The sequence below is a fragment of the Podarcis pityusensis genome (assembly GCF_964106645.2).
Source record: "Podarcis pityusensis genome assembly, chromosome: 10".
NCBI classification, from domain to species: Eukaryota; Metazoa; Chordata; class Lepidosauria; order Squamata; family Lacertidae; genus Podarcis; species Podarcis pityusensis.
The window spans coordinates 25,823,325-25,850,805 of NC_138035.1; the positions used below are offsets into that span (position 1 = coordinate 25,823,325).

General features: G+C 41.4%; 1 protein-coding gene across 2 annotated transcripts in view; it reads right to left on the reverse strand.

The window, feature by feature from the left end:
* SLC41A2 (solute carrier family 41 member 2) overlaps window positions 1-26,484 on the reverse strand; it is a 41,960-nt gene extending 15,476 nt beyond the window's left edge. Inside the window, exons 1-8 of one of the 2 annotated variants that reach the window (XM_080971723.1) lie at window positions 26,306-26,484; window positions 18,933-19,675; window positions 16,679-16,786; window positions 15,508-15,579; window positions 12,754-12,898; window positions 12,019-12,165; window positions 7,321-7,468; window positions 5,950-6,029 (exon numbers count right to left, since the gene is read on the reverse strand). In XM_080971723.1, coding sequence (XP_080827849.1) covers window positions 5,950-6,029; window positions 7,321-7,468; window positions 12,019-12,165; window positions 12,754-12,898; window positions 15,508-15,579; window positions 16,679-16,786; window positions 18,933-19,490 — 1,258 coding nt within the window. In that variant the 5' untranslated portion in view covers window positions 19,491-19,675; window positions 26,306-26,484. Of the gene's footprint in view, window positions 1-5,949; window positions 6,030-7,320; window positions 7,469-12,018; window positions 12,166-12,753; window positions 12,899-15,507; window positions 15,580-16,678; window positions 16,787-18,932; window positions 19,676-20,458; window positions 20,545-26,305 lie in introns of those variants that run through there. The other variant, XM_080971724.1, reaches the window with a different exon arrangement.
* Window positions 26,485-27,481: the final 997 nt, after the last annotated feature.

Consider the following 27,481-nt stretch of genomic DNA (forward strand, 5'->3'; position numbering starts at 1 on the left):
TCTGTCGGTGAAAGCCTTGCAGAGGGGATGGGGTGGCTAAGGGTTGAGGAGAAAGAGGAGCTGAGGAACAGAGAGCCCTGAGGCAAGGGGACTGGAGAAAGGATGCAAAGCAGGCAATAATAATAATAATAATAATAATAATAATAATAATAATATAATATTTATACCCTGCCCATCTGGCTGGGTTTCCCCAGCCACTCTGGGCAGCTTCCAACAAAAGATTAAAAATACATTAAAACATCAGTCATTAAAAACTTCCCTAAACAGGGCTGCCTTCAGATGTCTTCTAAACGTCATACAGTTGTTTATTTCTTTGACACCTGATGGGAGGGCATTCCACAGGGCAGGCGCCACTACCAAGAAGGCCCTCTGCCTGGTTCCCTGTAACTTCGCTTCTCGCAGTGAGGGAACCGCCAGAAGGCCCTCAGCGCTGGACCTCAGTGTCCAGGCTGAACAGTGGGGGTGGAGACGCTCCTTCAGGTATACTGGGCTGAGGCCGTTTAGGGCTTTAAAGGTCAGCACCAACACTTTGAATTGTGCTTGTAAACGTACTGGGAGCCAATGTAGGTCTTTCAAGACTGGTGTTATGTGGTCTTGGTGGCTGCTCCCAGTCACCAGTCTAGCTGCCGCATTTGGAGATACATACAATAAGGAGGAGAGGAAAGTACTATTGGAGACATGGAACCGGAGTAGTAAAGGGCTACTCAGGGAGAGGGTGCTTAAGAGGAGGAGGAACAGGAACAGCTGTATTCTAGAAAGACCAGTCAATAGACAAGATGGCTTTCAAAAAAGCAGGAGAAAGCTGGTAGTAGGCTAGAAAGAAGGGCAGCAGACATAAAGAAAAGAGGACCCAAGGGGAAAACATAACTAAGACACCAAAGAAGCCTAGAGAGAGGATGGGCTGGGCTGTGTCAGCTCAAGGTTTGGGAGGGTCCTTGGGCAAGACATCTTCATGGGCCCCTCTACCTTAGGACTTATCCACTCTTCCCTTTTGCACTGTTCCTCTGTGTCCGAGTGTGGGGTTTGGTTGGTTCCCCCCCCCCCCAAAAAAAGCTTACCCTGTGAAAACCTGTTCCTTAGCACTCAATCAGAGCAAACGCCAATTTGGGTTTTCCATGGACTGCTCTTTGCTCAGATTGAGCTTTAAAGAGCAGGTTTTCACCGGGGGGGGGGGCCTCAGATGCAGAGCTTTGCAGTTTGGATGGTTCCTAGAAAGAGCATAGGAAAGGTAAGTGTAGATAGGCCCTTAGTGACTCTACCTCCTTGCAGCAGCAGGCCCAGGATCTGGAGTGTGGACCCTCAGCAAATACTCGACCACGGTGACCCTTGGCCAGGCCTATGCACAGTTCGCATGTGGACAGGTGGGAGGTGGACAGGCCAAAAAGCCCATGAGAGCCCTGTCTAGCTCTCAACAGTGGATTTCTGCCCTTTGTGTCACTCCAGCCTTGTGATTTGGCAATGATCAAGAAGTGGCGAGTTTATACAGGAGCTGAATTTCGCTTTTTCTCTTGGTGCAGGCTTACAGAAAAACCTTAAAGCCCTTAAAACCAGTCGTAGGGATTTCTTACAAGTTCTTGAATGGTGTGCAGCTCACTGTGATGTTAGAGACATGCCATGTGCCTCCTATTTTCTTTATTGCAACCATCAGGGGTTCTGGAGTTGATTGGAATGGTGAGTCAGGAGGACAAGGTGCTTAACTCTTTTCTCTCAGGCCATTTCCCCCAACAAAATTGCCTCAGCCAACTGCTCTTCTTCCTGTGAGGAAAAAGATACATGGATCTGGTGCCCCCCCTTCCCCATACTACCAAGGGAGAAAAAGCAGTAAAAAAAAGGCAATTTTGATCACAGAAGTAGCCTGAGAGGAAGGATTTAAGTCCCCGCAAACTACTGTTCTGATTAAATTTGAAGCCCCCATGCAGCTACAGTAAAGTTTAAATTATAAACAAAAACTGTGAGAATGCACATTAAAAAAAAACAAAAAACTGTTCTTTGCCCAACAGATTCCTTGGTGGCATACCAGTTCTTAAAAAAACAAAACAAAACAAATATATAATATCCTTAATACAACAACATAAGCACAAGGCAATGAACTACAAAACTATTAAGCAAAATGGGGTCATGTCTAGTCTGACCCTTATTAGTAAGTCAAAAAATAGAAACCATTGCCTTTTGCCATTGGTGTACAGCATGCTGACTATTTGTTAACTGATTCTCTCAAATCTTGTTATTAGTTCTTAAAGGACTTGTGCGTTACAAGTTTAAAACTATTCTATATTATTTTGAACTTTTAATTTGATCTTGTTTCCTTCAAGAAGTAAGGATTTCTTGGGGGTTTTTTGTTTTGTTTTTACATAATGGACAATTTGTTTTAGCTTCTAATAGCGTCTCTGCTAACATGCCTGTTGAATTACCTGACTTGTTCAACAGACTAATTACCTCAAGAAGAGTAGTAGAAAGCTATTAAATAGGTACATGTGGTAGAGATTAGCTTGTGAACACAACAGCTTGTCCATATACCAAATTATTAGCACAAATCTTTTGCAACTGAATGACCTCTTTTAAACAGGTTTGGCTATAGAAACTCAAAAACTGACCATATGAAGGGGGGGAAAGCTTCTGAATACAGGCATAAAGACTTCCCACCGGGGTGGAGAACCTGTGGCCCTCCAGATGTTGTTGGCTGCCACCTCTCATCAGCCTCCACACAACGTGGGTAGAGTCCAGCAGCATTCAGAGGGCAGTTAGTTTCCCAGCCTTGCTTTGCACAGCCCTCAGTGCTCAAAGCACACATTATTCCTATTGAGGTGTACCCCGATATTATAAGGAATGATTTTGCAAGTCCATGGGACTGAGTAGACCTGTATACCATTGCCCTGCTGGTTTCTTAACATTCACATGTAAAAACTATGCACTGCAATTCCAGTTTAATGTCATTTTTCTCTTTAACTGAGCTCATCACAGCTGTGCCTGCAATGCGTAACAAGGTCAGCTTAAGGATGGTTGGTAAAAACAAGTGAAGGTGCCTAATGCTCAAAATCTCAAGTAGTTCCTCTATGCCAAAGACGTTCATAAAGAACCAGTAGCCTAAAGTCTGTCAAAATTCCCCACCTAATGTATTATTTCTTTAAAGACATACTTATTTATTCCTTTACAGTGGTACCTTGGGTTAAGAACTTAATTCATTCTGGAGGTCCATTTTTAACCTGAAACTGTTCCTACCACTTTAGCTAATGGGGCCTGCCGCCGCATAATTTCTGTGCTCATTCTGAAGCCAAGTTCTTAACCAGAGGTACTATTTCTGAGTTAGCGGAGCCTGTAACTCGAAGTGTCTGTAACCTGAAGTGTCTGTAACCTGAGGTACCACTGTAATTGTTATTTCGATTTCTAACCCACCCTTCAACAATTCATGATCCCAGGGCATACTTATTCTTATTACTGCTATTACAAGACAGGAAAATGGATATGAAGACATTAAAACATCAGACAGGAGTCACAGACTGCTGCACAAAAGCACGTTGCAACAATTCTGGACACAGCAACTGGCAGCAAATAGTACATAATAATAGAACAGTTTAAGTATTCTGGGAAGCTGGAGGGTACCAGCCCTTTGACACCTGAAAGGCAAAAATAATTTGTTATGATACTTTTCTGCTTGAAACATGGTGTTCCTCTGCAAGCACACAGAACCACTTTCAGCTTAAGGTCCAGATTTAACCTGGCTAACCTTTCAGGGGCCACATTCTGATGGGAGGCAGGGCAAGAGGAAGAAGGAGGCAGAGGTAACAGCGGGCAGGGACAAAACAACTGTGCATTTCTTAAACGTGTTTTATATATGCATAAATGTTACATACATTTTGCATATTGTACATTCTAGTCCTTCTTAATATTAGTGAGACTTGTATGAAATATACGTATGTTAAAATTTTAATTCTAACCCTAGAAAGTCACAGAAGGTAGAAGGGCACACTGAAATTATTGAATGGTGGTGTTAAATGATGTTACATGATCGGCATTTTGAGGGGCCTGGCAGGCCAAATTGGGGCCATGAGCTGAAGGCTCCCCACTGATGCCATATAGGCTGACCCTATGCATATTTTCTCAAAAGTAATGTGGTTGGACTGCACCTGAGAAATGACATTCTGTGACATTGCTCTTATGTCCTAGATCAGACTATTAGGAGTCCTTAGTGAAAAGAAAAATAACTGTGTTTGTTTAAATTACTTTGGTTCTCCACCTCAAAATATGACATATCCCAACAATACTGTAGCTAGTTGTCTCTAAGTGAGGGGAGGAGAGCTGTCACAGTAAGTCTTTTAAGATGTTTTAAAAGTCTATAGCAGGAAAACTCAGTGGTGCCAAACATGTGATTTTTGTGTGAGAGGCTTGAGATGGTTGGCATTTTTCTTAAAACCACAGTTCCTGCGCTATGCACATGGGCAAGAAATTCAAGTTTAAATGAAAGCTGCTACACTTGCCACTGAAAAGGACAGCTTAGAAACACAAACCTTGAACACGCAAATAGAATGGCAGCAAAATGTGAAGTGCCCCTAAGGCAGATTTTTAAAGGTAAGCCTTTGGTGGGCTTACCTTGAGGAAAGAAAAAGAAAAACATAGAGTGTGCATGAAGTAATGAAAGGAAGGGAAACTTCTAAAAGGAGAGGGGCAAGAAATCACTCCTCAGACTTCCCAAGTGTGCTTTAATTAATCACATTAAGGAGAACCTGCCTGGCAAGACTGCACACTAAAACGCTAAAGAGGAACAACGCCAGGTAGAAAAATGGCAGCCTCTGACTAAGTTATTTCTTTCCCCTGCCCCAATAATGCAGTACAGTGCATGTTATATAATGACTTGATATCACTGTGCTAAGTGTTTCCTGGCCCTCATAGGACAGTTTTGCACAGTGGAGTGGGAAAATATGCAGACTAAGGATATCAGGGCACTAAGGTACTTTGTGCTACACATTAGAGAGTGGGGTTGGAAGAGGACTCAACAAGGAGCGGCCCCGATAATCTAGAAGGAAGTTGAAATCTAGTTGGAAAATGATGTGCTCTGTCACGCTAATATATTGCACAGGCTAATCCTGTGGGAAGAGGTCAGTGCAAACACACAGCCTTCAGTCTGAGGAAGTGGGCTTCCAGTAAGAGGCATGGCTAGTCTAATATATTTTATTGATGGCAATTCCCTTTCAAGTTGGAAGCCAAGAATGAACAAATGTCAGTTGGACAAAACGTTCTTTCGAACATTTTTACCTTCTGAAGCATTGACGCAATGCTGCTTGGAGGCCTGTGGAATTCATTAACTGCCAAGATTCCGAAGAAGATCTACATTTAAATAACTGGAAGGTTTCCAATATACTTCTCCATATGCTTTTAAAATGTATGTGCACACACACAAAAAATCAATATTATTTCATTCACTCAACACCACCACTTTGCAAAGCTATTCTAATACCCTGCTGTGCTTTTTCATGCTATTACATATTATCTAATAAACTGTACTTGAAAGGTGTGTGGTATATAATCTCATCTGTATGAATGATTCGGAATAATGGAATATAATTGCTTAGGTGTATTGATGGGGCACATTGGACTGTAGCAATGTTACAATATTTTGAAGATACTAAAGGCACTTTCTACCTACACAAATGGATACAAGTGTACATTTCTAGGATAATATTTTAAAATCTGTTTTGGGGGTTCTAAATGTATAAACCATGGTGCTTTTTTTAAAAAAAAAAAAATTCATTCTCGCTCACAGTCTGAATGTATATTTATCTTTTCCTGTGTCGCAACACAAAACCAGGAACTGTTTTTACTCTGAAATTATAGTGTGACCGTACAGTAGTAGATACCCACCCACTTATGTCTCAGTTTAGTCTAGAATATTCTTTTATCTCACCAGCATGCATTGAGCCACAGCAATTTTAAGAAACCCTGTGTCTGCCTTACCATTGATTACTGGAGTATAAACAACAATCCCAACCAAATTAGGATCAGATACAGTTGTGTCCAGAATAAGGCCACCAATACTGAAAAAGAAAGTTCAAGGTTTGAAACACAGACAGACAGAATGCTAAAAATAATTCCAATTCTAGGAACAATGTTATTTTTTAAAAAAACTATTCTGGAAACTCTATATTACTCTACTGTCTGCCTGAGGTTTATTATATTTTTGCTCTATGAAATTATAGAAACAGATCTACCAAAAATATTATGGGTTCTTAGCATTCCTGGAAGAGAAACGATTCATTGATTTGTGGGAGAGCTTCATAAAGGATCACTTAAAACATTAACATAATTATAATTTATTGTAAATTCTTCCCCCCAGACCTGAAAATACAACAAAGTTTGGCCCACAAACCAGTTCCAGAATGCAAGTCAGCAGTTATAGACTTGTTGGTATGAAAAACACAAATAATACATTTAAGTTCCACGGATGTAAAATGGACAAGATGAAATGCCTTCCCTTGTGAGGTGTGCCTGTCTCCACCATTATTAACTTTCAGGAATCTGAACACATTTTTGTTTACCTAGGTGTTTGGTCTCTGAAGAAAATTGAGCCTAGCAACCACAAAATCATCAGATGCAAGAATGTTTTAAATTGTAACTACTGTATTTTTTCCATGTATAAGATGATGCTTTTTGCTAAAAAAAATTAGGCAAAAATTGGGTATCGTCTTATACACAGATAGTGAATGCAGGGGGGGGACGTGCGATTAATGGCAGCAGCAAGCAGGAGATTGGCAGCGGTGATTGGGCGGGTGATTGGTGGCTGTGGCGAGGTGGACAGGAGATTGATGGCTGTGGCAAGTGGGAGGGTGGGCTGTTGGTGGCGGTGAGTGGGCAGACAACTGGCGGCTGTGGCGAGATGTGCGATCAGCAGTGGCTGTGGCAAGTGATCGGCAGTGGCGGGTAGGCAGGTAAGGAACTGGCAAAAGTGATCTTTCCGACCCCCCAAAGCTAAACAACTAAATTTCTTAATTTTGGGTTTAAAAAAAATAGGGGGCGTCTTATACACCAAAAAATATGGTACTTTTAAATGTTTTTCATTGCAATTGTTTTTAGAATGCTTTAGCTGTTTCAGAATGTTGTTTGCTTTGTTTTTGCTTTGAAATTGTGTTATTTGGGGAGGAAGGGCAGGATATAAATTCAATGAATAATTAATAAATAATAATAATAATAATACTACAATAAAGTGCAGCTTAATTTTCCCAATGAAGTCAGTGGGACATAAATGTACTTAACTTCAGTTAAGCTCTGCATATTGTTGGGTCCCTTAAAAAATATATCCTGTACTCAGCTATAATGCAATTTACTTACCTGCTTATGACCATAGCAGTTATAACGGGCTCCCAGCCTGAATAGAGGACAGTTCTTGTAGCTGGGTGTTTAGCAGCAATTACAATCCACATAGGAGTCAGAGCCAAGAAAAAGGCACCAGCTAAAGGAGATATATAATAATATTTCTCTGCAATAAATTAAAAAAACCAGCATGTTTATTTGTATTTTTATTGCAGTTTTATATATTATTCTTATACCATATTAGAGAAAATAATACCCTACAATACCTGTCGATTGCAAACCTTTGTTTTACTCCTCACACCTAAACAAATTTATTGGGAACAATTCCCATTGTTATCAGTTAGGCCTCAGAAAGAAAGAAAGCTTAGGGCAGGTTTCCTCAACCTCAGCCCTCCATATGTTTTTTTGGCCTACAACTCCCATGATCCCTAGCTAGCAGGACCAGTGGTCAGGGATGATGGGAATTGTAGTCTCAAAACATCTGGAGGGCCGAGGTTGAGGGAGCCTGGCTTAGGGTGTCAGTCTCAGGAATCTTATTTTCTATTTGAATAATTACAATTTGTGCCACAAACAATTTGTTCTACAAATAGGCTTTCTAGTTCTTTGTTGAGACCTAAAGACGGCAGCAGTTTGGGATCGTGTTTGATACATGCACCAGTGGCAAACCTAAAGCATTAATAAGTACTGCCAATCATATTTTAAATACAGGGTTTTTTGTAAAATTAATTTAGAATTAAAAACGCAAGTGAATATGAAATATTCTGGGCGCAATTGTTCATGCAATTGTAATTTAGCTCTAGCAAAGCTAGAACACAATTAGCTCTAGTAATAACAAGGATAAGTCTCAAAGCATTTCAGTATTAAAGAAGGCCAAGAGAATATCTGGTGTTAAAGACTGCCTGTTTACTTTGCACAAATCCATTCTCATCCGTTCACTGTGACAACTAAATTAATTGTTTCAGTAAGAGGTACTACAGAATTATTTTGGTATTTTTAGAAGTCTTAAAAGCGGTATGTGCTTGGTTCTTTATTTAATCTCCCAACCTTCCATCTGCGCCTCTTCTTTCTAACTATGCAAGAAGATGAGCTCACACATCATGATTGCCCAGTTTATTCCAGTCCAACGCCATATGGCCTTTGAACCACAATCAAGTCCGTTTGCATAATTGTACATTATACTATAACAACAGCGCTGTGCTAGTGAATTATTTTACTCAGCTGGGCCTGTTCACAATTTAGCAAGAATAAAATAACAGCAATGAGATACAACACAGGAAAGAAATGATAGGGACTTGAATGAATGTTTTGACATCAGAGCCCGCAGTGATGCCCATGGCAATCTTCCTCTCCTTCCAGGCAACACAAGGCAGAGGCTGGGCACTGGAGCAAAGCAGTCCAGTAAGCTTAAAACCATTGTGGGAAGAAAAGAAGGTGCAATTGGTTCAAAAGGGTTCTTGAGCTTGGGAACCAAGCTATAGCGAATATTCCTTGTTCATGAACAAATGATCTAGCAGTATGAAGCAGTATCAGCAACAACATGTGTAAGTAATCTTATTAAAAGCTACAGCAACCCAAGGACTAAGATACATCAAACGGCCATATTTGTGATTTAATCCCCTTCAGTGAATACAATTACCTAATGTAAAGGTAGAAATGTTACTTTGCATTCATGGAAGAGTGTTGTTTCCCCCCAAAATACATTCTGCACAAGAATCTCTGCTTCTACTAAAATCAATGACAAAGTGAAAAATATGTGCACTTGTCGGTTTTCCTGTTTTGCTCTCATAGAATCAGACTTTCAGCAGTGCTGGCTGATAGTCCCTGGACCTGGTGGGGCAGCCTGTGGCCAACTAGGTCTTGTAGGCAGGAAGAGAAAGATCATGGATTATAGCAAGCAAAGATACACACTCCTCACCTCTCCTGCTGGAAACGGATGAGATCTGATGGGAGTGATTATTTGTAAGCAGAGGAGATGGGCAGAAACATCTAGGAAAGGTCTTAGGGCAAAATGTATTAATAACGACCGTGGATTATGGGGGAAAGACTGCAGGACTCATAATCTTGGAAGGTCTACATCCCACTGCGCCCAGCAAAGGAACCTCAAGTGGACTTTAATCAAAGACACATTTAACTTGGTAGTTAATTCCACTGATTCTCAAACTAAAACTTCTGCAGCCATCGCTTCAAAAAGATGTCCAAATTATAGCTCAATAGAGCCCTCTAGTGTTCCAAGGGGATAATCATGCAGATTTATACTTTATTAACCAAAAAGAAAAAGATAAAAAGGATTCTAACATTACCCCAGAATGGAATCAAACTAGTTATACAGAACAGAATGTTTTCAGAAAATTATCCTATCATCTTCAGAGCAGCAAGCCCAATGAAACATTCACTCGCTTCCCAAATGCCAGCCATGATAGATGGATGGAAAATATTTGTTGGTTCAAGGCACTGGGACTCAAAACAGAGGACCTCAGCTTCAGGACCAAGGCACTTAATGAAGCACTGTGGCATTTTGTCAGAGGAATGAACTGCTAGCCTGCGGGCTTCAGGACTGCTACTTCAATGACAAGAAAACGGCTGTACAGCTAGTAGTAGAGGCTAGGAAAGGCAAGTCTCAAACGCATGTGGCTAACCTGTGTCTTTGGACTACAGCTTCCATCATCCCTGACCACAGGCCATTCTGGCTAGGGCTGTTGGAAATGGAGTCCAGCAACATTTGGAAGGCTTTGGTTAGTCACTCCTGGTCTAAAGGGTCCCCCCTGTCCCAGGAATAAGCTTCCACCATAAACCTACCAAACCTTGACACCTTTGGAGGCTCATCTCTGAATTCCTCCTGCCAGTTGAGGCCTGGGGCATGGAAGGTGTTTTCAGCAGTGGGTGGCCCACCAGTGACTCACCTGGCGCAACTGAAATGGTCTCATTCCCATTCCAGTGTCAAACAAAATCCACACATACACAGCCTTTTAAATCTGGTTCCTTTTTTGCTCTTTGTGACTTGTCTGTAAGCTGCATTTTATGCTATTGTTATCACACTTTCAGTTGTTTTATTTCTTGTTGTGAATTGCCCAGGGAACGCTGTTCTACAGTAGCCTATAAATATGGTAAACAAAGCTTCTGACTGTACAGTGGTACCTCCAGTTACGAACTTAATTCGTTCCGGAGGTCCGTTCTTAAGCTGAAACCATTCTGAACATGAGGCGCGCTTTCGCTAATGGGGGCTTCCCACTGCTGCCGCGCCGCTGGCACATGACTTCTGCTCGCATCCCGGGGCAAAGTTCGCAACTAGGGGCATCTACTTCCTTGTTAGCAGAGCATCTACTTCCGGGTTAGCGGAGCTCATTACCTGAAGCATTCGTAAGGAGAACGGTACATAACCTGAGGTTCCGCTGTAGCCTAGTTCCTCAGTTTGAGCAACTCATACTTGGACACAGACTGTACTCCTCTCGTACTCTCTTGCTTACCTGCTTTGATGCTCTGCCTGCTTCCCCACTGAACTATTTGCCTGTGTGGTACCTCCTTGTCTCCAAACTGCTAACCCTGACAATTGCAAAGAATATTTATTTTTCCGGTTTAGACAAACTCTTAATTGGCATAATAAAGCAAGTGGAGCATTATGGGGAGGTACAAATTAGGATCCAACAGAAAAATAATGTAGCGCACTAAATATATTTTGCTGCAGTGCTTACGCTGCCTGCATTTTGGTTTGTATTGCTTACAATCAATTTGCTTTGCTATGCAGCCGCTCTTCCTAATCTACCATATCTAATGTGCATTTTCTTTTCTCCCGTATCTGCACGCATTAGGCCACGCTTGGGTAATCGGGATTACCCAACGCTAAATACTTTTCCTCTGCATCTTCCAATCAACATTGCAATATCTGACTCCAAAGAGTTGAGAGAGCTCCCAGTTTAAAAGGGTCTAGGCTAAGAGGGAGGAAGAACTGGTGGGGTGGCAAGGGGAGCAAAGGGGAGACCAGGGGGCGGGAAGAGGCCTATCATCTAGTTACAAAGAATGGTCAAGTTCCTACATGTGATTATCTTCATACACATAGTCTGCGTGTGGGATGCTGCACAAATATCAATTATGGTAATAAAAACTGCAAGTAAAGACTGTCTTACAGTTGTTGTTGTTGTTGTTGTTGTTGTTGTTGTTGTTTCTCCAGATAGCTGTTTGCCCTGTACAATACTATGGATTGAATAATAACCCTTTCTGTTCCCTTAGTAAGATGAAGCATTGTGTGATAAGGATTAAGCGTAAACTGCAGTCTTTAAACTTTAGAACAGTGGTTCTCAACCTGTGGGTCCCCAGATGTTGTTGGACTACAACTCCCATCATCCCCGACCACTGGTTATGCTGGCTAGGAATGATGGGAGTTGTAGTCCAACAACATCTGGGGACCCACAGGTTGAGAAACACTGCTTAAGAACAAAAGCTCCGAGCCCCGATGACAAAGCATCAAGCCAAAGTAACAGGTGAGTTAAGCAGCTGAGTTCAGCAGTAGAGTGCAGAGACGAAGGCAGACTACTCTGCCCACCTCCTTTGTGAGCTAACAAATTGCAAGCTCCCAACTAAACTAACTCAATAAACAACAACAAATATGCAGGTAGAAAGCCAGCAGGGGGGGTGGGGGGTGGACAGTCAGCATATTGTTCACATATGCAAATATTTGCCTGTTGGGAGATATTTGCCCTTTAAAAGCACCACAATACTCACCAAGGCAATCATAAAGACCCTGACTTATCCAAGCAAGTATGGCAAGAGTGATAAGGTCTCCAAAGCTCGCTGCAATGGGTGTTGCAACATTGTCAGGATTTATGCCAGTCTTCTTTGACCCAACGATAACTCCAACCATTATTATTCCTAGAGCCAACAGAAGTAGAAAGTTTATCAGTCTCATGCTGCAATTGTAAGAGTGGAAAACTTTAAGAAGTGATCAAATTTAAAAAATTGGGTGTTTTTCCAGCTTAGTGCAGTGCTCCTATTTAATTTACATCCTTCTCACCATGTTAAAAGCAGCTCTGCTTATTAGAGCATGAATACTTGCTTTTTTACAATCATTAAAAATTAAATGGTGTAAATTCCAGAATGCATGTTTGAACAACTGGAGCTGAATTTGTAATTATTATTACCTCATATGCTATTCATTAAAATGTTTCCGTCAACAATCCACAACTTAACAAACACGTGAGATAATTTTGTAAAGACCAGACAAAGAACATTACTTAACTAACATTCAATAGATTTTTTTTAAAATCCACTTATTAAATGCAAATTAAGCAGTCTCTGGAAAATACCTTAATTTCTATTCTATTTCTGGTGGGCTAGAACACAGGTGGAATGAAACTGACTATTCGTATAAACAATATGCCTCGTTTACGCTGCAAAACTGCTGTTTATTAGAATTGTTTCTGTATTTAAGTACTTTTTATAACATAATGTTTCTTTTACCCTGTAAAAGCGATGCTATGAAGGCTGTTGCTACACTGCTAGAACACAAGAGGACTGAGTGATCAAGGCGGTATTTGCCTTCAGGAATCCAGCCCAATATAACGGCTGCCACGGCTGCCAAGAAGCCAACCACAGTTGCTTGCACCTAAAGAAGTGAAGATAAAAATGAAAATTGAATTTGTATCACAAGAATTGCCTTTGTATAAACATTCTGCTGTACAAAACATTTACAAATGATGAGGAAATCCAAACAACTGCCAAGATCATGGTAGAACACCCATGAGAGATGGGCTCTTTGTTCTAAAACCAATTTCCTCAGCATCAGCTTCCAAAATGGGCAAGGACAGAGCTGCCGTGTGTACAGCCAACTGCTTCATTATAGCATTTATTGATTTCTTTTCTTTTTTTAACTGAGTTTTATAGACAAGGATAATGTTATACAAATAAGTATACCAAGTTTTCCCATGTCATTTGTATATCACAAAAATAGCATAATAAATGTGGAGTGATATCTACAACATATGGTTCATTATTAGTGGTCAATGTATAAGTTCTTGGTTCATGAATTGGTTTAAACAATTAGGAAGGAAAGAGGGGGAAAGGGGGGGATGGTATGTGGGGTGGGATCGGGTGGTTATGCTTCTATTCTTCTACTTACTGTATGTGTGGGGTTTTGGGTTAGCATTACTTGTATGGGTTTTCTTACTATTTGCTTGTTGTATTTCCTCGGTGGGGAGAGAGGTTGGGGGTGGCTTAGGGTGTGGTTGGTTGTCTTTGGTTGGCTGTAGTGAGAATTGTTTTTGTGTGTGAGCGGGGGGTGTGTGTTTATTGTTTACAGCACACAGAAAACTGGAAGAATACTGCAATGCTTCTATATTTCATTTAGCTATTTACTTGTTTATTTATAACCTGCCTTATTTCCACCACTGAGACTAAGGCTTCAACATGCCCCATTTGAAGAAGGCTTGAGTTAATTACAGCTTTCTCTTTAGCAGACACAAAGCTTAAATGAACTGTTCCATTACTGTTGCTTTTTAAAAATAAAATAAAAATCCATGCTTTGGATTCAAGAAGCCTGAAGAACTTCATCATGCTACTGAGTTGCCGAATGTAGGTTATGAAATGGGAATGGGAGTTGTAAAAGTAAGTAAGATCACAGGGCTAAATTAAAAATAACTGGGGTTCACAGGCATGGAGAAATCTAGGTTAGCATCTATCTGTCTCAAGAGACAATGGAGTGCACCTCTGGGACTGAAGCCAAGCCACTAGAGAATCACAGTGCCTGCTGTGGCTGCAGAGACCTGTAACTCATAACTGCTGCCTCCCACGTTGCTTTTGCAAACCTGGGCAGTGTATATGGAGGTCCTGGGCTGCCCAGACAACAATATTCCCCTCTCGGCCTCACTGATGTGGTCCAAAGGAAAGCAGAGCAATAAGTTTGGCACCAGCTTGGCTGCAGGAGCCGCAGGAAGGAGGCGTACAAGGCACCATCCATCTGTCTTAGGGACTCCACTCCAGATTTCTCTTCCCCTTGTGTTATAGAGGGATCTGATTTTGATTTGAGTTATTATGGCTTTTCTCTTCGTAGACACACAAATCAGCTTTAAAATTAAAAATGTGTGCAGTCCAATCATAACCACATTTCCTCAGAAGTAAAGCTCACTGAGTTCGATCGGGCCTATTTCCTAACAAGTATGGTTAAATTGCAGTCTAAACCATTAAAATATATGGAACAAATAATTATCTTAGAAAGGCCAACATTTTAAGACCACAGCAAATAAACATATTTTGGACTAGAGCCAGAGAATTCATTTTTGAACGGCCTAAGACTATATTTTAAGAGCAAGTAAGTCCAAAAAAAAAAAACTCCCTTAAAGATAAATCATCAATCTCAATGTACTGAGACTGCACTGCAGCCAGTCCAAGGCACTGCAGGAGACTTCGAACTGAGGTGAGACTTGCTGGGGATCTCTGTAACGATGCTCCACAGCTCTGAGAATAATTACTCAAATCTGACTACAAGTGCTATTTGAATAGTATGCAAACTCTCAAAATCCTATGAACATTAATCTCATGGGAAACAATGCCCGAGTCATCTGACTGCAACAGCTTTGTACGTGTCAGCAAGTTGAAGTTAACACTTTATTAGCAAGAACACCATGTGGCAGGCCTAATGAGCACAACAGCTCATCCCCAGTAGGTCTTGCCTCATGGATCAGTTGCTGAGACTGAAAGTCCCTGCCTCCCCACAGCCGTCTAAGCACCCTCCTCCCCAGGGGTTTTTTCCAAGCAATTGGAGACTGTGCTTGCTTGAAGCTAACATCTCCTCCGCCTTTTTCATACCTCTTCTGGTTCTGCAAGACCAGAGGGGAGGGGAGTTTGTCACAGCAGAAGCGGGAGACACCTGTGACCCCTCACCTGCTGGACTCATCTATGCCTCTTGGCCTCCCTCCCCCCCCCCCGCTTCAGCTTCAGCTTCTGCCTCTGATTCTAGATTCCTCTCTGTCACAGACTCCCCCAGCTCACTAAGCCCTGTTACTTCTTCAGCTTCTGACAGCTCCTCCTCCCAGTCTTCTCCCTTTGACCACTCATTGTCCTCCAACCAGCACTCCCTGGGCTCTGCACCTTCTTCCCTTGGGTTTCCCCAGCTGGTTCCTCCCACCATTCCTCTGCATCCAACCAGTCCATGACATCTTGCATCTATGACAATGTGTTAATCTGCAATGACTTTTTAACGCTTTTATGAATCCTTACCTGTTTTAAGGCCAAATTACCAATTATTAAATTCCACTTCTCAATGGGTGAATCCATTTTTCCAACATTTACCTGTAAAAAAGCACAAAATGTGTTTTTAGCAAGTGAAAAATATTGCCTTGGTAGTAATTTGAAGAGTTCAACTATCGCTTTCTACCACGAACATTTTGTGTGCTATAACATCATTTAATCTCAAAAGTATATCAGTCGTGTGCATGTTTCTTTAAAATGGAAGCAATGATCAGACTTTAACTGACTTTCAATCCAAAAGTGCTAGGGGAATGGAGAGCTACATACTGTCTGTATAGCGTATCTTGTAAAAAACTGCTTTGTGTTTAAAGTAGCATTATTAGCATGGCCATTTATGAAACTGATATAAAAACTGGAATCTTTTTTGAACTGTAAAAATATTTATTTATAATTGTAGGTTATAAAATGTTAATAATACAGTCGTACTTCAGCTCCGCAACGCCTTGGAAGTCGAACGTTCAATGGGGCTTACCTTCAGATAAGTGAGTGTAGAATTGCAGTTTTTTTATTTGTTTGGCAGCAGCTGGTTCATAGAAATTATATGAAAATTATGCTAATTATAAGACTGATGACAAAAGACATAAAGCATGGTTATTCTCCCCCTCGTGACACTGTTCTGACTGTTGTTTGACTGTTCAGAACCTTCCCTTTAAGTCTCTCTCTCTATTCTTATTGTTTGAAATGTTTAAAGGCAGACTTATGCTTAAATGATGCAAGAGTATTTATTTTGCACAATTTTAAAACCATCAAATTCTTGCATAGAAGTAAGCAGACGACCCCAAAAATACTTTAATACCTTCCGAACTAAAGAACTGCAGAGTATTTTATTAATTAAATGCACACCAATGCACATTTTGAATAACTATGCACATAGAGATATGTGAGGATAAGAGAAAGATTGACAACACCTGACTCCAACCAACCTGACAAAAGACTGGGTGCAATGCACTATGAAGGGCACAGGACACAGGGGTTGGTTTGGGGAAATAGGGTCAGCACACCAGTCTATTCACTTTTCAACTGTCACTTGCCTATGATAATTGATGGTGGATGCTGATCTCAACAAATGTTGCAGATGTCCCTGTGTAACAAGAAACCGCTAATATCAATACCCCAGCCTTATAATGCTTCATATACTTACAGCTGTTGACAGTCGGGATGCCAAAGTCATTTCCAAATTCCCTTTCAAACCAAGTAGTGCAGGAACCAAAATGAAAACTTCAGTAATGTTTTTGAACACTTCCCAATGCTATTTGATAAATGGAAAACATAAAAATAGATATATTTAAAAACACACACAATAAAATAAATGTTTTAAAAATAGTGACACAGAATTACATTTCTGGGAAAGGGTTTTCTATCTAGAAATTACCAAGGGCAGAATATACTTTATATTCACGAATCTCAGTAACTAATAAAGCCAAAATCAGTTCAGTATCTAATATATTTTCCGCAGTATCAGTACCATCAACAGTACAGAAACATTCCAATAATGAGTCATGACATATCATAGCTGAATACATAGAGCTGTTGTTTCCCTTGCCAGTATTATGTAACTAGCATATCAAAAGCCCAAAGACTGTAACTGAGTAGCTAATCTGCTTTGATATCTCAGTGGGACTTGCAAGAAAAAGAAGTATCATGGCCTTTCTCGCTGGCATTAGTTTAGCAGCTCACACTGATATGGAAGAACAGCTCATTCTAGCAGTAATATTGTCTAGCACGCATTTTACAGGCGTCAAAAAGAATATAATGGAGGGCCTTGTGGAAGCCTTGCAGAAATCAATATATACTACAGCCATATAACCTTTTTTCCTACCCAGCTAGTAGCTATCCAGATAAAGGTAAACCTGGCATGGCTTGTTATTAAGAAGATCATGCTAGTTCTTTGTAATGACTGTGTTTAACGACTGTGTTCTTTTCCAAATGCTTCCAAACCAACTCCTTAATTATTTGTCTTCAAAGCTTCCCAGTTATGAACACCAGCTGACCAACAATCTGTAATCTGGATCTTCTCCCCACACTCCTTTTATAGATCCAATGTATATGTGCTGAGTGTCCCAGCACATCCAGTCCCCTGGCACATCTCAAAAATTATATCCAAAGACTCAGATTGCATCTTCAAGTTCCTTAGGTGTAATTCATCTTGCCCTAAAGATTAATTCAATAGGACCAGAGTAGTTTAAATAACATAACTTAATTCGATTTCCAACCAGCAAACTGAGGAATTTGAAATGTAAATGTGAATATTTTGTAAGATAGCGTTAGGAGTTTGTGGGTGCCAGACCCCTCTAATTAATCCCTGGATTCAGCAAGTGCTCAAATCTTGTCAAGCCAAACTAGCTTCCTGTGAGGTGTTAACCTGGGTGATGAGTTTTTAAAGGGAACGGGGAACGGGGCCCTCAACAGATAAAAGCCGGAGTTTAGAGTAGAGAGTTTGGTGTGTGGATGTGAGAGAGATGTAAATAATAATAATAATTTATTATTTATACCCCACCCATCTGGCTGGGCTTCCCCAGCCACTCTGGGCTGCTTCCAACCAAATATTAAAATACAGTAATGCATCAAACATTAAAAAGCTTCCCTAAACTTCTCTGTAAACGCGAAGTAAAGTGGCAAGCTGGAGAGAAAGAACATGATGTGTGATTTCTGTTCGAATCTAAGGCCGTGTCCATGGGAGGAAGAAGACCCTTTTGGGGTGTTGATGCTGTCAGCCCCTCCATCGCAGGCTCAGGTTGTATATGTGTGCAAGTAAACCATATATCCTAAAGGCACCACAGTTTCTGCTGCGTCTTGTTCCCAAAAGGAAACACAAGCCCTTGGAATCTTGCACTGCATGGAGACTGGAGTGGCGTCCAGTTGATATTAAAGATCCTGCAAATATAACGGCACTTGTGGTGTCCCTTTACACAATTTGCCTGGCTTTGAAAATTCTGCCTTTGTGCCAAATGACCTCATTTCCTCCCTACAAATTCTAAAGCAGCGAAAATTGATTTTAGAGGTGGGGGGGCGGGGAATAAAGCTTCACTCAATGAAGTGGGTAGACTAAGAAAATGAAACTAGAAAAATGGCATGACTAATATCTTGTTCAACATGTGCTGAACATAAGTTTATTCCAAGGACAATTAACCTCCTGAAACTCATATGAACCTAAGTAGCATTTGAGAACTCAAATCACAAACAAAATCCTCAGCTCCCTCTTGACTACAGAAGAACCCACTCAGAAGTTGTGTGTGTGTGTGTAAGTAGCCTTGCATAACGAACAAACAACATTACAATAAAACAAAAACACATACTTCAGCCTTAATATAGAGGACTATACTAAATGTCATGATTGAGTGCATCAGAAAAAATCAGAATGTGTACATTTAAAGCCATACTTAGGAAATACCAACCTGAACAATATCCAGAACCATCCCAGCAGATACTGTTCCAAAGCCTGCTAGCAAAAATGGTACAAGTATCTGTAATGCCATAATGCTACTAGATTCTTTTGGCTGTTTTTTGCTGCCTTCCACAATGGTATCTTCTTCACCATCACTAGATACGTTGTTGTCCTGCAGCATAATATCTGTTTCCGACATGTCCATTCTGTCTGAATAATTATATCCTGCGAAGTTATCATACTTTGGGCTACAGCTCGATGAATTATGTCCATTGCTACCATTATGAAAAGTTGATTCTGAGAAATGATGATAATCCATGTGCTGGTCAGTCCTAACACTGAAACCATGCCCTGATGGCTGTAATCCATCTTGCCAGAGACCATTCACTTTCTTATGTCTTTCTTCCTGGTTTTTGTGATAAACAATTGGAACCATACTTAACAGCAGGTTCAAGAACTTGTCAGACTGAATTGTATTTAGATTTATAGTCCAATTTACAAAACTTTCTCCATGATAGGCTTTATCATTTGTTTTCTTGCTGACAGATCTTCCTTTACAGTTAGTCATGCTGTTTCAAAAATATTGTTCTGATGATTGCTTCAGATCCCAGGGAAGTTTAAATGATGCATCAAATGGTTATATAGAGATCTTTGATTTGATACAGCCGATCACGTTGTGAAGTTGTCTGTTATGTAGAAAGATTTTTTTTCACTAACTTTTGGTCTTGAGTAATTCCGCAACAAAGCTGGGATCTAAAAAGAACACAGTAAACATGTTAACACATCTGCCTTTTTTGGCTTCTAAAAGTATATTTCAGAAGTATATTTTCTGTTGTAATCTTAAATCATTCTCAGTCATATGGTGGCACAACCCCAGCAGCAAAATGAGAAGGAAATGGGTGGATTCAGGGGGTGGAATGGGAAAAAACCCAGCTTGGTTCATATCTTTTCCTTCTGCAAGATAAAATCCTGATTCTCCTGCAGTCATTCTTCTCCCCTTCCCTGAAGCACAACATCAATATTTGCCTCTGACAAAGGGCTTGTCCACAAATGCTTGAGTTTGACCAGGCATAGGCAAACTCAGCCCTCCAGATGTTTTTGGGCTACAACTCCCATCATCCCTAGCTAACAGGACCAGTGGTCAGGGATGATGGGAGTTGTAGTCCCAAAACATATGGAGGGCCGAGTTTGCCTATGCCTGAGTTTGATTTTGAATCTCTGGCTGTAGAAGTCCTCACTCTAAGTCCTCACTCTAAGCATTTGCTTCCTCCCTAACCTGGTGAGACACTTTAAATGCTTTCTGGTAGTTATGCTTATACTTTCTGTGTAGAAGAAATTATAGAATTGTTGAAATGACTTCATCATAGTGCTCCTGCTACCACTGCTTGCTTTCTGAGGCCTTCTAAGCATTGGTAAACACGGGGGCAACGTTAGAAGTGATGTGGTGATAGTTACATGGTGATGATGTTGCCAGATACCCTGTGGAAGTGAACTTTTTCACTACTTTGATAGAGATTTCTTTTCTATTTCTATTACCATGCTTTTGATGTTCTGTTGAGAAGCACAGGGTGCCAATTAGCTACGCCAGTTAAGCTCTGGTGTAATGGTGGTCATGTTAAACTGAAGCATAATATCATTCTGCCTAAAACACAACAGCAAGAAAATGATGATGATATATCATAATTTATGCGATAGCTACAGCATTAGTACAGTACTAAGATACATGAGTCGGTCAAATCTTCTAACATGCCAGTTGACACCACAATTGCATATTATTGTCTGAGTCTTTGAAATTATTCATCATTCTGGAATTTAGTCAGAGTTTCTGGGAGTAACCGTTTCTATTTTTCATAAGTATTAGTTTGTTGTAATGTGTCTTTTTTTAAAAAATAAATTGAATTAATATCCTCAATTACTACTCCATAAATGTTAGAAGTAAAGTACTCTCCTCAACATCTACTTAGCTCTCCTTTCGTTTTGTTTTTAAAAGTATTTTTGGCTAATAATAGAAGTGATGGAAACTTGCAGAACCACTTTACAGACCTGTTCATTGGAATGTTCTGCAAATGCAACAATCTATTTTGCCTCTTTAAAACCTCCAAGCTAGTAAATAAATGCATGGACCTGTAGTTAAAAGATATTTTAAACAGAAATCTTCAATTTTAGCAGCTGGAGTAAGAAATACCAAAGAAATGTGACAATTGAGTCTGTCGGCATTATAAAACTGCTCCATGCTAAAAAAAATTGCACATAGTATAGTTCAAATGATTTCACACCTACCATGTCTCTTGGCTTATACAGTATATGACTGATAGGTCTTGTTAAGTCTTTACTCTTCCTAACTGCCTAACTGGATTATCAATAATCACATTGTCTTCATTAAATATTACTCATAGCTTAGGACACTTAAAATATTTTGCTTACTCAGAACCTAACAGGCTGCTTTCATACTTGCAAAGATCAGCAAATAGGTACTTAGGATGATGAGGCATAATGGTGTCTGTGTTGATAGAAGGGTCCTACGGGAAAACCCATTATGCCAATTTTTACAAAAGGTGTAATGTTTAAGAATGGTAGATATGTCTACACTGCAGATGATCTTGTTTCACTTTGCTGTATTCCTTGTTCTTTGTTGCCTACAATATATTTTCCTTCTATTTGCAAAAGTAAAAATAAAATGCAAAAACACAATATATTTTCCTTCAGTTGTTTACACTTTCCCAGCTCCCAAACATGATTCGTTGTCCGAACAGCTCATTGCACAACACGTGTGTGTAGAATCAACACATGGTGGGGTGGGGGTTGTGCCTTCTGGCTCTACCCATGACCTCTGTACATTGATCTGAGCTTTGCACAACCTGCATTCTTGTATTACAACTTTTCAGAGATGAATTTTGAACTGAAAGTTGGAAATGTTATTGTACTAGAAGCATCAAAGGAGGGAGGAAAATAGAGGGAACATCTGGGGTGAGAAGTCAGCTTTTAAATTTGTATTCATTTGTATTAATTTGGTTTGTTAAAAGTTATGGAAAGTCAGTAAAAAATAAATGACAACTTTTCAGAGAAACCTAGATAGATTTGCTTAATTGCTTTTGCTCAATGGGTGAAATTCTTCTTCCACGAGAGACAAAGGCTCAATTCAAATTACACCAAATTATAGTTTAGAACATGGGTAGGCAAACTAAGGCCCGTGGGCCGGATCCAGCCCAATCGCCACAGATGGTCCAGGAATCAGTGTGTTCTTACCTGAGTAGAATGTGTCCTTTTATTTAAAATACATCTCTGGGTTATTTGTGGGGCATAGGAATTTGTTCATTTTCCCCCAAAAATATAGTCTGCCCCCCCCCACAAGGTCTGAGGGACAGTGGACCGGCCCCCTGCTAATAAGGTTTGCTGACCCCTGGTTTAGAACTTCCAAGTGCACAATATTTTCATTTCCTCTCTGCTGAGCTATCTCCCCTGCCCCCCAGCCTTCTTCTTATTTGCAAATAACATCAATCAAGAGAGTACAGAGCAGCAGGTGGAACTATGGTTTGCAAATTCAGACAGCACGCCAAACCAAAGTTGGCATAACTAAAACCAGGCCTTTGGCTGATTAACACTCTATGGCCTTTTAAATGTGCTTGTGTGATGAGGGTTACTGGTTTGTTTTTGGTTTTCCGTGATGTATTTTGTGTTCTCATTTTGTATTTTTATGTTGTGAACTGCCCTGTGATCTTTGCATGAAGGGCAGTATACACATTTAATAATGATTAACAGATTTTGCCTAATGTCTGAATTCAGTCAGTTACTAAAAATCCTGTATCCATACTCCTAACTTGTATTGACTTCAAAGGGACTTGAGAAGCATAACTGTGTGGGAAGTTCAGTCAGAGGGTGTCCACAGTAAATCATCATCAATGGAATAGCATTAACTATAACAACATTAGCGAAGGAGATCAGACCAAAGGTCTATCTGGTAGCATTCTGTTCTCACAAAGCCCAGCCAGATACGTACAGGAAGTCCACAAGCAGGAAGTCCACAATGTGCTCCTGCTCTATACTAACAAGACATAGAGTATCCGCCTTGCTTGTATGCATGCATAAAGTCCCATGTTCAATCCTGGGCATCTCCAGCTGGGGCTGGGACTCTTGCCCCAAGCACTGTACAGTTGCGACCAGTCAATGTAGATGATATGGGGCTAGATGGACCAATGGTTTGACTCAGTGTAGGGCAGCTTCCTATAATAGAGGCGCTCATCACCTTGCCAACAAAGGTGTGTATAGTTAAAGCTATGGTTTTCCCAGTAGTGATGTATGGAAGTGAGAGCTGGACCATAAAGAAGGCTGATCAACAAAGAATTGATGCTTTTGAATTATGGTGCTGGAGGAGACTCCTAAGAGTCCCATGGACTGCAAGAAGATCAAACCTCTCCATTCTGAAGGAAATCAGCCCTGAGTGCTCACTGGAAGGACTGATCGTGAAGCTGAGGCTCCAATACTTTGGCCACCTCATGAGAAGACTCCCTGGAAAAGACCCTGATGTTGGGAAAGATGGAGGGCACAAGGAGAAGGGGACGACAGAGGACGAGATGGTTGGACAGTGTTCTCGAAGCTACGATGAGTTTGACCAAACTGCGGGAGGCAGTGGAAGACAGGAGTGCCTGGCGTGCTCTGGTCCATGGGGTCACGAAGAGTCGGACACGACTAAACAACAACAACAACAAGTCCATTGATAATTTGGAATGCCCCATTCTGCACATTTACAAGCTCTGCAATTTCCTTTATAGGTACTATAGGTTGTTGTTCTCCTCCCCCCCACCCCAATTGTTTTGAAACAAAAATGAACTATGTCAACCCTGACCGAGTACAAGTCTGCACGTTTCCAATGTTAGTCCAAATGATATGACCTCAGATTGAGCTCAAAAATCTGAACACTAGTTGAGATGCATATGTAGATAGGAATCAAGCAGACCTTCTTGTCTGTATATACTTGTGGAAATTATGTGGAAATGAAACCGTGACATCTTGTTAGTAGAGAACTCATTCTCCAGGTGCCTATCATTATACAAGTCAAAACAGTACTATCATCTCATAAGAGGGAAGTTGTCAGCAGGCTTGGGGAACCACAATGCTTGCAGAAGTATAAATATCACTTTGCGGGGGGGGGGGGCAAAGCAGGGAGATGGGGAGGCCCCAAAGTGGTTAATGATAAGTGAGTATACTCGGCCGACATGTAATGATAGCTGAGTGTTGAAAAGAAGAAAATGGAAACTGGGGAGGAATGCAAGAGGGAATGCCTGTCTGCCTGGAATCCTGAATAGGATCATGCCACACACATTGCAACCTTTCGTTGCAGGTACAAAGTTACTGATAAAAGGTAGATATGACAAATTGGCATAGCACAAGTAATTAATGCACGCTTGTAGTTTGCTCTTACTGTCTGATATCTCATAGTACATAAGTCACCTGTCACAACCAGAAGCCACCAAAAGCAAGCAACTCATGTTCAAACTCAGTTTGAAATACTGTCTTAAACAGGTTATTATCTTTTACAGACTTTACAGCAAAGCAGGGACGAAATGTATCAGTATATCGTAAAAATTACCTGTCCAAAATAATGAAAAGTAAACATATTTTCGGATTTAGATAAACCAGAAAAAAATATGTAAAGTTTTTATTTTAAGTTTTTATTCATATTAACCTTACTCAAGTGCAACAATGAATATGTTGTAGTGACAATGGATACAGTAGCATCCTGGTTTTGTAAGTTTGATTATCTGCCAAATACTGTAATAGACATGCAGGGTAGTGCAAACAGTTACAGGGCTAGCTTAACCACTATCTACAGAACTGAAAACTCAGTTAAATCATACTTTGTTAAGATTTAAGCATTTGTGAACCCCTTCTGCTCAAAATAAATTGTGAACTTAGCAAGATTCCTAAGCATGCTGCTTAGCTTTGACAAAAAAACCAGCACTATTCCCAACTGCACAAAAATACAACATACATTCACAAGCTCTCTTGGGAACAGTTTATGTGGGTGCTTAATTTAAACAGAAGCTCTTCAAAAATAAGCTCAGCTTGAAAGCTCCCCTGTTTTTCTCTGCCACCCATTATCTAATGATTAACAAAAGACAGCATACCAAAGCTGCTGAATGAGGTGAATTGTTTTTTCAAATTCCTATGTATATGGAGGAATTGGTTAGTTTGGTGTCAAATTCAGGTGAAATTTACCTGGCTAAAAAATTATAGGCATCTGCTTTCCAGTCTATTTGAGGTTGGTATCCTGGATTCACATTTACTGACACATCAAACAGGTCCACACACACAAGGTGTACTACGAAGTTAGCTTGGCACAGAACTGGGGCACCAAGTAATAACTGCAAACAAATATTGATGGGATATCGTCGTTGTATTTGTTTTGGCTGTTTTTAATGCTTACTCCATATGGCACTGTTTACTCTATGGAACTCTTGGATAGCTACCGTTTTATACTAACAACAGCCAACTATTTCTTCTCTGATTCTCATTTATTTTTCAAAGCATTGGTGTCTCTATAAATAGTCATGTTGTTGTTTGTTTAAATTCTATTTAAATATATAGGTTGAACTTTCTAGACAGTCCGGGATTGCAAGTAATACTTTCTGAATGACCCTAATTTTCACTTTGCATCCTTGAACTCTGCCTTCTGCAGCAACTTCTGGGTGAAATTACCAAGGCAGATCCTACATTTATAATAAAAAAATTCCTTCCTGTAGCACCTTAAAGACCAACTACATTTATAGTTATGCACAGCCATCCACTTTGCCTTAACGTCATTAGCATTCACAAACTGAAGCGGTACAACTGAACTGCAAATGACAGCAAAACCAAACACGAAACTAGAAAGGAGAAACGCCCAGCGCCTTGGTAACATCAGCAGATGCAATAATCTTAACATTTAGGTGGTGACCTATTTTTGTAGCACCCCGGGGGGGGGGGGCACTTAAAAGACTTTGCCTTTTCTGCCCAGCTTATTCCACCCCAAACCCTGGGGCTAGAAACAGAAATAAAACCAGTATATGAAGAGGACGCAATAGTATTAAAAATTTCTCAGGAGAGTGGAAAGGGGCGGAGGGGAGGGACATAGAGGGATGCTCGGGATGAGGAAATGCTAGTCCAATTTAGCCATAATGATTTAACAAGGCGGGGGAGAGAAAGTCAGGCTGGGGAGGAAGGAACAGCCAGCCTGCCAGCCGGGCCCGGGGCTGCCTCGGAGGCAGATGCCGTTCTTCGTTCACTTCCCCGCGGGGATTCCCTTCCCTCCATCTCCGGGGGTGGAGGAGGCGGCGACGGCGGCGGCGCCTTTCCTGCCCTGCCTCCGCATCTCCTTCCCCACCCTCGGGCCACCCGCTCTCCTACCTGGGCAAGGGCGAACCAGGGAGGGGAGCCAGCCACCCCCGGCAGCAGCAGCCGCCTCCTCCGCCGCTCGCCTCCATCCTCGCCGCCGCCCGCTCCTCGCGCACAGGAAGGAACTTGCCCGCGGCCGCCGAGGAGGCAGAAGCAGCTCCTCGGGGTAGAAGAAGCGGCGCCGCCTCCGCCGCCCCACTGAGCACGCGCGGCAGAGGCCGGGGGAGAGCAGGGAGGGGGGCGGGCGCGCAGGCAGGCGGGCGCTGATGTGGCCGGGCGTCGCCGGCGCTCGGAAAACTCCTCAGCGCCTCCACGGCGGGGGCCGCGGGAGCTCCAGGGAACCCTGCTCCGCGCAGGCCGGAGCAGCCCGCCTCGGAGCACCGGGAAGCGCCGATGGGCCCGGAATGGACCTACCCTGGAAAGACACGGGTTCCTTCGTTCACACGTTCCTGGCACGCGACGCGCGCCTTGGAGGAGGAGCCGCCTCATATTATATAACTAGTTGGAGGGAAGAGTGCACGGGTGGGTGGGTGGGATTGCAAGCAGGCAGCATATCTGAAAGCAGGTCTAGGGGCAACCGGACGCCCTCCTCCAGCATGGCCAGCGGTCAGGGAAGATTGGGGATGTAGTTAGGCATGTTCCCCTCAGACACAAAATGGCACACGTGTCTATACAGTGGCGGACCTTGATGTCTCAAATTTAAGCGGCGCCCCTCTGCAAAGCCAAAATCCAACACACACACCCCACCTCCGCCTCTCGCCCTTCCGTTGGATGTCACAGTTGTGGCGCCCCAGAAGCTCCATACCAAACTGTCAACTTTTCCCTTTTCTTGCGACGAATCCTATTCGGATTAAGGGAATTTCCCTTTAAAAAAGGGAAACGTTGACAGCTATGCTCCATACTTTAATTCATTGAGGATTAATGCGTGATGGCTAATAGTCATGATGGCTTTATATTTGCTCTGGTATCAGAAGCTTTGACTCTCTGAATACCAGTTACAGATAGGTAGCCGTGTTGGTCTGCCATAGTCAAAATAAAAAAAATCCTTCCAGTAGCACCTTTAAGACCAACTAAGTTAGTTCTTGGTATGAGCTTTCGTGTGCAAGCACACTTCTTCAGATATCTGAAGAAGTGTGCTTGCACACGAAAGCTCATACCAAGAACTAACTTAGTTGGTCTTAAAGGTGC